The 12500-nt window shown below is 41.0% G+C and overlaps 1 protein-coding gene across 3 annotated transcripts in view; it reads left to right on the top strand.

Moving 5' to 3' along the window:
- Positions 1 to 12500, top strand: part of srrm3 (serine/arginine repetitive matrix 3) — a 111851-nt gene that overhangs the window by 71964 nt on the left and 27387 nt on the right. For all 3 annotated transcript variants that reach the window (XM_006799582.3, XM_035911446.2, XM_006799583.3), the window contains 3 exons: positions 5019 to 5120; positions 5565 to 5645; positions 6139 to 6207. In XM_006799582.3, coding sequence (XP_006799645.2) covers positions 5019 to 5120; positions 5565 to 5645; positions 6139 to 6207 — 252 coding nt within the window. The remainder of the gene's footprint in view (positions 1 to 5018; positions 5121 to 5564; positions 5646 to 6138; positions 6208 to 12500) is intronic.

Below are 12500 nucleotides of genomic sequence, written 5' to 3' on the forward strand. Positions count from 1 at the left end.
TGCTGCTGAGTAAAAGTTCAGTAAATGTAAACAATCATTAAGCTAACTGTTGCCTTTAGGTTTCTCTACAACTATAGCTGTTATAATAATCTAGTGCAGACATCCCTTCTGCAAAACCCCATCTGACTACTTTATGGAAGCAATATCAGCCCACAAATAAGAGCTTGGCTGTATGAGTGCATGCTAACCAAAAACAAAATAAACCATGCTACTAAACTGAAAGAGTAATAAGACAATCCTGCTAAATACCAGCATGTTAGAAATGCTGTCATGAACATGTTTGGGTGCCAGTGCAGGCTAACAAAGCCAGAAGCATAGCTGCAGACTCCTCAATTAGATATGTTGGTTGGATTGAGAAAAGGTATTACAAATTGATAAGAGATACAGGAAGTCTGAGGAAAGAAAATGACAGAATATGATAAATCAGTATAAGGCAAATAATCTAGGTAGAAGCTGATTGTAACTTGAAGAAAGAACAGAAATATATAAATATAGATGCACATAGGCTAAATGAATGCTTCTCCAATGGTTGTACAAACACAAATATGCTACTGCCTTCAGAGTGTTTGATTTTGCTTAGCTGTGAGGTTTTATTCACATGCCATCTTTTCCTCAGGGACAAGAATTATTGACAGGCTAGGCCTCTCAGCTGTAGCTTAATACACTGGCAATAAACAGCCAGCAGTAAGCATGGATGGGCTACCTCATAACTCTGTTTACTGGTGTCCCACATTGATTTCCTGAAGAATGGATGGGAATGTGGAGCGAGACAAGGAATGCAGCATGTAAAGCCTCTCAGAGGCTTTTGTGCTTACTTACCGAGGCTGCCCCTTAGTTTCAGATAGCAGTTCAATATCTGATGTAATACCCGAGACCAGCCTTTCCTTATTAGGAAACAGAAATATATCTTATTTTGTATAGAAGTGGTTATACCTTATCTAAACATTGTGCATCCACAAGATCAAGGTTTTTCCCCGACGACCATCTAATCAATCAGCTCGGCTTATAGAAATCCCAGCACAGTAAACTTTTCATCTCAATATGACAACTCTAAAGTCTCTGTAGTTTGCCCCCATACATATAATGAAGAGTAATCCATACAGCCACCACCTGCCTCCTCCCCAGAATAACAAACTATAACTCTCTGCAGAAACAGAAACATGTGCAGGACTTCACGAGCAGAGTGGTCGTCTGAAAGAGGCTATGAATGAGTTGCACTACTTGGTGCTACAGCCCTAGGGAGACCCTTGGCCATAGTCCATCACTGCCAAGTCTCAGGGACAGTGGCTGAATTAGAGAGGCTCTTACCTCACCAGGTCAGCAGAGAGACTTACTCATCTGCCTAATAGGAACGCTGTCTGGACTGGACAGATGTCGCCAGTATAATGGAGCATAGTATAAATTAGGAAACTAGAGACAGGATGGGGAATTGGTTGATTTGTCACTAATGACTAAGCATGGGGACCACTAGATTGTTGAAATTGTTGTTAATTGCTCTTTTTGGCAGCGAGTTTCTTTTCCTGCCCTGTGGGGGCAACACCGACAGCTAAAGCAACAATTTCTTTTTGTTTTGTTTTGAAAAAACTAAATCAAGACATTAAATGTAAAGTCAGCAAGTAATGCTGAAGTTGCATGCTGTTATGAATCTTTCACAATTATTTACATTTTAATGTCCCTGTTGTTTAAAAGAATCTAAAGCAACTTCAGCTAACTGAGTCAGCACACTCATGGGTAATAGGTAAAGTCTGCGAATCCCATTAGAGATGTTTTTTCATCATTTTTTTTAGAAGTCAGAAATTTGTCAAGTGAATAGCACAAACAATTAGAACTGCTGTGTTATTAACACATCTACTATTAATACATCCGACTTTAAATCACAGTGCAGATGTTGTTAATCGAGATCTGGCTTTGTAATAGATAATTAGTGCATATTAGGTTATTAGCTAATGTTAGCAAACTTGCTTATCAAACATGAGCGTCGGTTTGAATTGACTCACTTTTACAGCCAGCTTAAAGTGGCTCTAAGAGAAACTCTAGTTTTTTGGCTTTATTTCTCTTTCCCAGAGGTTTCTACCTAATACAGCCATGCTAAATATTTTGTATTTGGCTGATGTGGAGTGATGGCATTTTTTTTTTTTTTTAGAAAAATATTGATGGTAAGGAAGAGATTATGCAGCTGCTTCTGAATGTGCACAAGCCTAGTATCCGAACACTTTCTCCAAGGCCAAGCCAATTACATTACCAGAGGCTTGGACTCGAGCCTGCATTTAGTCTGAGAGGCCACACCATCTGGATTTCAAAAGCTAAATTATAAAAATATAGACTTTACAGAGATTTTAGTGAATCTAACCAAAAAATAATACTGCAGGGTATCGATGTGTTTCTGTGTACATGCGTGTCTTCTCAGCTCAGAGTTAAAATGTGAGTTATTTTTGCCTTTTTGCAGTGACAGTGTGAGTGCCATCAACATGCGGTGCTTACTTGAAATATCATCTATAGTCAATATTCCCTCGCAAACTTTCAACTTCACTTTCTAATGCAAACATCTGAGTCGTCTGACACCCACACTGCCTTATGTCTCTCCTCACTTAATTCTGCTGTTTGAGGCAGATATTTTTGTTGCACGAGTTCCAATTAAGTTGATTTTTGTAACTCATGTTCATCACAGATGTAATTCTGCTGGTTCTTAGCCTCCCTGCTGTGCCTAGTGATGCTCAGCCAATTAAAGGCCAAAGTCTTCTCAACTAACCACCAGACCCCATTCCCTGTTCGTATTGGCTCCGCTCTCTCCTTCCAGATACTTGACACAACTTATTTGTTTTTTTCTTCTACATCACTGTTCCGTTTTATCCAAATTTATATCACACCTTTGTCTGATTATACATTCCTTTTTTATCTCTTACCTATTAATAAAGGAGGCATGGTGTCGCGCTGAGAACCTATCTGTTGTCTTCGCTAAAGACAGTGCTCCCATGTGTTACATATGTGTGTGGGAGGGGGGGGGGAAGCGTCATAACACCCAGAATATGACATGCTGAGTGTGTTATAATAGTTTGAGCTGATAAACTCTGGGAGTTGTGACAGCATGAGGGAAAAAAAGAGTCAGTATGGTGTGGGGTTTTTTTTAACATCACACGTGGCAAGGTCACATTTGGCAGACCAGAAGAGGCACCTAAGAGGGAAGAGGGTAGTGAGGCCAAGAGGAAGAAAGGAGGCTCCAGCCATCTGTCAATACATACAATGCAATGTGTGATAAACAAGTCTGAAATATGAATCCCACAAGCTGGTCTGTAAGAGATTGAGAGCTAATGATATTCTCATTGCTGCAGTGAGGGAAAATTGCAACTGTTGGTATAGAACTCAAGTTGTATTCGATTTTTATTTTTATTTTTATTTTTTTGTCGTGTAATAGAGTCGTTTTATTTTTCTTGCTTTTGTTTTTGTTTCTTTAAAATTTAATGCTATTTACCATATGGGTAGGTGGAATGTTTCTAGCCTCACCAAAGGACAGCACCATTGATCTGTCATCTGGGTCATTTTTATAAATGAGCATTAGATTAGAATGACATTTTTGTACATCGGTTCATGGCTTCTAGAGGATGAACAGCGTTGACTTCTCTCTAGTGGTAGCCTGACATTTATGGTTTTTTGAGAGGGAATGCATTGGTATAAAACTTCCTATACAGTTGTTGTTTCATCAGGATTTATTAGGCTATAAATACCCCCTGACTTTCTGTCTAACACTGTAATGGCTTAAAATAAGGGCTTCCCTTAAGACTTTCTACTTGCAATAAGGCTATGTTAAAAATCAGTCGGGCCATGCCTGTAAAGCTAATTTTCATTCATCTTGGTGTTACTTTGTGATTAGAGCATTTTACCAATTTGAGCTGAACCCATACATCCAAGATATGATTAATACATTCAGAAAATTTAATAAATAATTTTGCATTTTCTTTCTGCTGCTACTTTATTTCCAACTGGGTTACCAGAGTGGAAGATCCACGTCTATGATTTGGTACAGATTTTACACCTGATGTCTTTCCATATGCTACACTTGTGTTGCATAATTTCTTAACACAGAGCCACTAAATACAGTAAATCATTTAGGAAAAGTGTCACATTTCACCAGTTGTCCTCTAGAGGGCGCGGATGAGTGGCTGTTTTACCAGCATAATGTCCCTCTTACTGTGTTTGTTGGTCACAATTAAAGTTTCTCTTCGCTGTCCATGTACAGTGAAGCATTCCTACTATTTGATAGATAAAATGTCTGCTATACTTCAGCATATCAATAGCCATTTTTATGTAATAATAATAATAATAATAATGGATTGCATTTATATAGTGTGATGTATAACAATGACAGTGTTTTTTCCCCCTTTGGCTCTGACTACAATCTCTTTTCTTTTTACTACAAAGGTAAAAAGAAAATCTCTTTGCAAGAAAATCCCTAAACAAATGTGATAATTGTATTAAAAATGTAAAGTAATATTGACATCAGATTAGTATAGTATGATAGTCTGCAGACTTGTTACTCCTCTTTCCTGAGGTTCTTTCAAACAGTGAGCAGCTGCCATCATCAACGTTCTCTCAGCTTCCTTCAACCCTGGCAGCCTGCACACCACATGCTGCTGCTATCCACTATCCACCTGGTATAAATCCATCACTTGGCTAAATTGATTAGGTTGTATGTCTAAAAAACTATTTATAAATATGACACAAGTTGGCTTTGTTTATTTTAATTGTTTAATGTCCCCACATGCTGAAAATGATGTTGCTCAGTTCTTCTTTTCATCCTTTTTCATTCTGCTGATGAAGATGTGAGTCATATAGGTGCCTGTATTGTTTCCCCCTCAGTAGTGTCTGTGGTTGCCATTGTCACACACACCCAGCTAAGATGGCAAATATAAAAAGTTAATTATGAAGAAGCCCCACACAGATGTTGCTGTTGTTTGTCTGCATGTTTTCACTGAAGACAATGAAGACACACTGTTCACCACAATCTCTTCATGTGTTTTCAGGGTCAACCACCTGCACTATCCCCCTGATGGGTATGAAGAGGACCCTGAAGTGATTGGCTATGAAGATGAAGATTATGGGTATGACTACCATGGTGACAACAGGTATGTTCAAGGATGTGTTAAATCAGCTGTCTGTCGTCCCTGTCACATGGCTTGTGGGTGTTTCCTCCAAATGTAAACACAAAAAAATCGTAAAATATCACCCACAGTGCGTGTGTGCATGCAGAGGTAGGCAGCAATTATTATTTATATATGAAAACTGTCACATAGATGGTCATTTAGACTGTACTCTGTGTGTGTGTGTGCCGCTTCATAGACAAGATTAAGTGTCATTTCCTCAAAGTGATTTCCTGTTTGGATGGTAAGATGTATTGTATGGATATTGTGTTATGAATGAAATGAGAAAATATACACTTATCATTCCTGTTATCGGCAAAGCATCGGCAAATAACTGTAATCAGAAATTGAAAACTGGAGATGATTATAATAGCAATCGCTTGTAAATGATTTATGCTCCCCCTAACTCTCTTGATGCGGCCAATTCAGGGTGAAGAGGAAATCAAGCAGCTCACCTTCCCCTCGTCCAAAGAAAAGGAAGAAGAAGAAATCTGGCCGTCGAAGGAGTCGGTGAGTGGAAACAGCTTCCACTGATCGCTGATGAAGTGGTTCAATTTTGCTCTGTTTTCCTTTTTTTCCTTTCGCCAGCTCCGCTGACAGAATAATTACACTGGTGGTTTTGTAAAACGGAATTCCAATTATTTTGGTGTGAGTATCACAAATGAGCCATCAGATACCGCGACTGTGCGTGGGGGTGGGGAGCGATTAGCAAAGCATACCCTCATCTCCCATTTTCTTTTGACAAGGTCAGGAAAAGAGGGGGAGCAAGAGATTGAAAAGAAGAGACACAGAGGCATTAGAGAGCAGCCACAATAAAAGGAGAAAGGCAGAGGGATGAATAGAGCTGAGAGAGAAATCAGCTGAGCCACTATAAGATGATACCTTTGCTCATAATGACCCTATCTGAGGGGTAATGTAATGCAGTTGAGTGAAAAGCCACAGTTTAACATCTATCTGAGGTTCACTTAGCAGTCACGTCATGTATCCTTCTCTCCATCAACAGGTTTGGCAGCTTCTCACCCACTCACAGAGAGAAGAAGAAAAAGAGTGGGAAGAAACACAAGCGAGACCGGTGAGTGCGCACGTGTGTGTGTGTGTTTGCGTGTGTGCAAAGGTAAAGAATCTGGATTTTGAAGGCTTTGATCAACAGTTCGCCTTGTGATGAAGCATTTTCAGCACTGTAGTTCATTTATCCGAAATATTAAAGGAAAAGGGAAAGGTGAAAATGAGGCTTGGAAGAGACTCCAAAAGCAAGAGCTCATCAACAAAAACTCTAGGTGCCTTGGGATATCATAACAGCAATAAGCAGTGGTAGAGTGGCCTCTTCCTCCTCTGGTTTCCCTCATTCTCTGCCTGACTCAAGGGGAAATGGGCTAAATGTGTTGCTCTAATAACCCATTCTGTATGACGGGGCGCACAACTCAAGAAAAATGAGCCTCTTACTAAATTGCTGAGCATCACTGCGCTGCCCTGCTCTGCTTTCCCTCCTCCATCCATCCACTCTCATCCCATTTCCCCCATGTCCTCTCTACTCATTGCCGCGCCTCCCTTTCAGCCTCACAGCAAGGATGTTCTGCATTGCAGGTGCTGCTGATATCAGAATGTCTAGAACAAGGAAGCAGGAGGGCGACATACAACGTTCCTCCAAAGAGACATCCTCCTCTGATGCTCTTCTTTAAGATGCAGATTAGGAAGGGGAGGGGGGAGATTATACGCAGTCCTGTCCTGCTAACATTTCGCTGGTCTTTGTTTCTTTAAAATAGCAGCGGGTTGATCTCAGGCCATTTGGGTGCATATTCGTCTCATAGCTATACTGTTTATGCCCTTGTGATAAACGTTGTGCCGTGGCGAGGGATTCAGCTGTCACCAGAGCTTGTGACAGAGGAGGAGAAGAATGTCCTCTCCAGAATAACACCTCATACACAACAGTCCCTACCTGAGGCCCTTCGGTGGGGAAGCATGGGCTGTCACGAGGGCCACAGCTCTCAGTCACATACCAGCCACATTTATTACTGTGACAGCTTTATTACTCCTCCTTTTTCAGAGCATCAACAAAGTGCTCCCTCCCACTCTGTGCTGCATGCTGTAGGTGTGTAAAACAGCATGGGAGATGTAGGGCTCTTCAGGAAAATAACTTGCACAGGCCGGCCTGACTAATCACCATGGAAACTGCAATGAGGGTGAAAAGTGATAGGAAGGTGATGTGTCAGTCCTGTGCTGAAGACTGAGGAATAGCCCATATCCTGCTTATTATGTTAAAGGGGTTTGGCCAATAAGTGTGGCTTTATTGTAGGGAGCAGCATGTTCTACTAAGTGTGATGACCAACACATGTAAAGTACAGAACTGCTGTTAGAGCTCCCTGCAGATGTTGCTGCACATATAGATGCATGTGATTCAGAGTGCATTGTTTGCTGAAATATCCCACCCCTTACCTTCCAGGAACATTTCTTACAGTCTTTTGTTGGTAAAGTTGATAAGACCAGGCCTGACATCACTCCCCCTGCCTATGATCCCTCTGTCCCACATTTTTTGCTGTTTTTGACCATTTCTTTCTTTCTCTGCTTTGGCTGAAGTGAAGCCCAGTCTGTGGTCCTGAAACAACCATTCAAAGAGGTCTTTGACACTTGGGCCTAGTGTGCTATTCATAATTAACAGCTGTCTACTGGCAGCCAGTTTTATTTTATTTATTTATTTTTTGATAACTTTATTTATGATTTTCCAATGTGACAAAAATACAGAAAAATATAACTGGAATTGCAATTACAAACATTGCCATTGTGAAACTGGTTGTGCCACGCAGGAAAATGTATAATCTATGGACACAAACAAGAAATACTACCATGTGAACAAGGCAGAAAACACCAAAAAGCAAACAAACAAAAATAAAATAAAATAAATAAACGGGGGGGGGGGGGGGGGGGGGGGGCTGCATTGTGTGCAGTTCTTGTCAGATAGTAGGTGGCTTTAAAGAAAAAAAAACCCACAGATAAAAGCAGTAATACTTCAGTAAATGACAACTTCTCCACATATTCAATAAAGTATGACCAGGTTTTGTAGTATTTACTTTGAGACCCTCTCAAACTGTATCTCAAATGCTCTATCTACCTCTCTACCCACTGAACAAACACTGGCAGACCAGAATCCTTCCACTTAAGAAGAATTAGCCTGTGTGCCAGGAGAGATGAGAAAGCCACTGCATACATTTGATAAGAAGCTATACCGTGTTGGTTTAGGAGGACACCAAATATGTGCTTCATATGTGTTTTCCCACACACATATGAAAAAGCTTTAAAAACTAATTCCCACAACCGGTTCAAATCAGAGCAGGTCCAGAACATATGGCTCATAGTAGCGGGTGATTGCTTCCATCATCAGAGGTATTGTATATTTTGGCGAGTTTAGCTTTGGTTAGGTACGCCCGGTGAAGGATTTTAAACTGTATTATACAATGCCGCATACAGATTGAGGATTCATGGATCCTGCTAACACTAAGGTCCCATAGGTCATCTGAGATCTGGAGGTTTAAGTCCAGTTCCCATGCCTTTCTGGCTTTGGACACAGAGTCTGCCTTTGTATGCTGCAATGTGCTATATATTGGAGAAATATGGCCTCTAGCAATAGGTCGAAATTGCAGACAGTCCTCAAAGTGGACAGTCAGTAGGTAGACTTGGATAAGAAGTGAAGTGTTTAACTGCAAAGCTACGGGCGTGTAAGTATCTAAAGAAGTGAGTCTATGGGATTCCAAAATCTTTAGATAATGTTTCAAAGGATTAAAAATTACCCTTTAACAAACAGATCTGAGAAACAGATAATTCCCCTGCTGTACCAAACCTTGAACACTGCATCGCTAAGATCTGGTAAAAAAAAAGTGATTTGACGCAATAGGGGAGCAGACAAGCGACTGCTTCAGCCCGAAATGTCGTCAACACTGAAACTAAACATTAAGAGAGTTCTTAACCACAGGATTTTTAAAATTAACATTGTGACTGACTGGTAGACTTAAACACATTATTGTAACAGGGGATAAATGTTGGTCCAATAATCACACAACTGCCATAGTAACTCCAACTTTAATGATTGCCTTCTTTCGTACAACCACAGAAAAAACTGACCCACTCCAAACTAGTGTTTTAAAAAAAACACATTCATTGACAACTTTCCACCTTCTCCCATCAACATGATAAAGTGTCCACCTTGTGTGCCTCAGTCTGAGAGGTTTCCCATCGAGGAATCACTAAACACCACTAATTTGAGGGATTTGCTTTCACCCAAGAACTGAAACCTCAGCGTAACCTCCTCTGATTTAAGTTTTCTGATCAGTTTGTTTGTGCAGTGCATTGTCTGAATAGTAGCATGTTTTGTGTTTGATGCCAAGATGGAAATGTCACACATGATGTTGGGTCTGCTCTGTCTTGCTACCCACAATGTCTGTCCAATCTTGGATTTTTATCTCTGTATCTGTTAAAGAAGCCTCCCGCTGTGGTGCCCTGGTGGGATCAATAGGAATAGGCTGTAGGTTTTTTATGTACGCATCTTGTTGTAGTTGTATTTCATTCTGAAGAAAGTGAACCTCCATCCCGATGTAGTTGAAGCTGTTATGCTCTTCTCATCCAACTTGAAAAGCAGCTTTCAGTTTGGGGATGACTACTGTGGAGAACATGTCTGAACCACCCCACATAAAGTCATGTACATGACATGCAAGTACCCCTGTCACCTTACAGAGATCATCTAGCCAGTAGAAGACGGCTGGATCAACTTTTGACACTGTGCCCCCCAGCTTCTGCATGGTTTCTTTCACCTTGTTGTACCAGAATAATGAAACATCTGCCAGGCCATAAACACATTTATTCAACTTCCATATAGTTCCTTTGCTCTGAGCTTCTTCAGGTGGTCGGATGTACACGTCTCGGGTTAAATCTTTACCTTGCAGAAAAGCTGCTTTAATGTCCATAGAGTTCAGTTTCCATTGATTTTGACATATGACTGCTATGACCATCTTCAGGGACTCGGAGGAACATGTTGGTGAGTCTTTGGAAAGTTCTTGAGTGTTTATTTCTTCAAAGCCTCTTGCAACCAGTCTACCTTTGGGAACAATGCCCCCTGGTGTTTGCTTGAGTGTGCACACCCACCTTGTTGATATACATTTCTGACCTTTATCTTTCTCCACTTCAAACACATTGTTTCTTTTCCAGTTGTCAAGTTCAGTTTGTTTGGCTTGTGAGAAGATGTCTTCCTTCACCACTAATATTTCATATCTGGTTTTGCCTGTGCATGACTTGGCCTCTTCAGACCGTGTCACTTGAAGGTTGTTTACTTGCTCCACATTAATGGAACCCATGAATCCAGTAATTTCCTCTGGCTCACTGTATTCCACGTTGTACCACTTTCTGTTTTCCCAGTGGCTTTTCCTGCTCAAGTGATTATTTTTCCAGTACTTTTGACCTGTTTCTTTGTCTGTGTATTTAATTATTTGTCCAACTTTAAGTTTTGATCTTTCTATATCTGTGGTTGAGTGAGACAGTGTGGGATCTCTTTCTCCAGGTTGCATTGGATCACAGGACTCGCTGTTTTCTGCAGTACCGAGCGGTTCATTTTCTGCACTGCTAAGTGGTTCACTGTTTGTTGGTGCCATCTCCCCATTTTTGTTTTCAAAATTGTGTTCCTAACCAAGTACTGCTGCTGGGGTCTTTAAAAGATTTTCATCTGTTTTAATCGGATTTTCCTCTTGGGTTTCTTCCATGTTCACTTGTGGTTCATCCACTTTTCTGAGCCTAGACTGGTGTACTCTGACATAGGTTCCTCCATGCCTGACAAATATTACTACACCATCTTGGCCAATGACCACACCTGGACCTTTCCATTCATGACAGTCTGTCCTTTTATAATAGACTTTGTCCCCCATTTCATATTTGTTATCAATGGATCGCAGCTGTTTGCGAAGGGCTCTTCGTATCCTCTCAGAGCATTCAGCCACTGTAAAAGCTCGTCTCATGGCATGTAACGTTGCAGTGTGCTGGGCAATCCATGTACTCACTTCAGTTTCCAAAGCTGGGGGTCTGTCAGTAAGTACTGAAGGCAGATTTGACCAATTCTCTTTACATTATACATGCTTCCCCTAGGCAGCATCATTAGAAGACATAGCATACATTTTCACTGCTATGCAGATGACACCCAGCTCTATCTGTCCATGAAGCCAGATAACACACACCAATTAGTTAAACTGCAGGAATGTCTTAAAGACATAAAGACTTGGATGGCCACTAACTTTCTGCTTCTTAACTCAGATAAAACTGAGGTCATTGTACTCGGCGCTGAAAAGCTTAGAAATATGGTATCTAACCAGATTCTTACTCTGGATGGCATTACCTTGGCCTCCAGTAACACTGTGAGGAACCTTGGAGTCATTTTTGACCAGGATATGTCCTTCAACGCACATATTAAACAAATATGTAAGACTGCGTTCTTCCATTTGCGCAACATCTCTAAAATTAGAAATATCCTGTCTCAGAGTGACGCTGAAAAACTAGTTCATGCATTTATTACTTCCAGGCTGGACTACTGCAATTCATTATTATCAGGATGTCCAAAAAACTCACTGAAAAGCCTTCAGTTAATCCAAAATGCTGCAGCAAGAGTACTGACAGGGACTAGAAAGAGAGAGCATATTTCTCCTGTTTTGGCTTCCCTTCATTGGCTTCCTGTTAAATCCAGAATTGAATTCAAAATCCTGCTCCTCACATACAAGGTCTTAAATAATCAGGCCCCATCTTATCTTAATGACCTTGTAGTACCATATCACCCTATTAGAGCACTTCGCTCCCGCTCTGCAGGCCTACTTGTTGTTCCTAGAGTATTTAAAAGTAGAATGGGAGGGAGAGCCTTCAGTTTTCAGGCCCCTCTTCTGTGGAACCAGCTTCCAGTTTGGATTCGGGAGACAGACACTATCTCTACTTTTAAGATTAGGCTTAAAACTTTCCTTTTTGCTAAAACATATAGTTAGGGCTGGACCAGGTGACCCTGAATCCTCCCTTAGTTATGCTGCAATAGATGTAGGCTGCCGGGGGATTCCCATGATGCATTGAGTTTTTCCTTTCCAGTCACCTTTCTCACTCACTATGTATTAACAGACCTCTCTGTATTGAATCATATCTGTTATTAACCTCTGTCTCTCTTCCACAGCATGTCTTTTATCCTGTCTTCCTTCTCTCACCCCAACCGGTCGCAGCAGATGGCCGCCCCTCCCTGAGCCTGGTTCTGCCGGAGGTTTCTTCCTGTTAAAAGGGAGTTTTTCCTTCCCACTGTCGCCAAAGTGCTTGCTCATAGGGGGTCATATGATTGTTGGGCTTTTCTCTGTATCTATGAAG

The sequence above is a fragment of the Neolamprologus brichardi genome, chromosome 10 (genome assembly GCF_056152115.1).
Source record: "Neolamprologus brichardi isolate AB-2024 chromosome 10, ASM5615211v1, whole genome shotgun sequence".
Classification (NCBI taxonomy): domain Eukaryota; kingdom Metazoa; phylum Chordata; class Actinopteri; order Cichliformes; family Cichlidae; genus Neolamprologus; species Neolamprologus brichardi.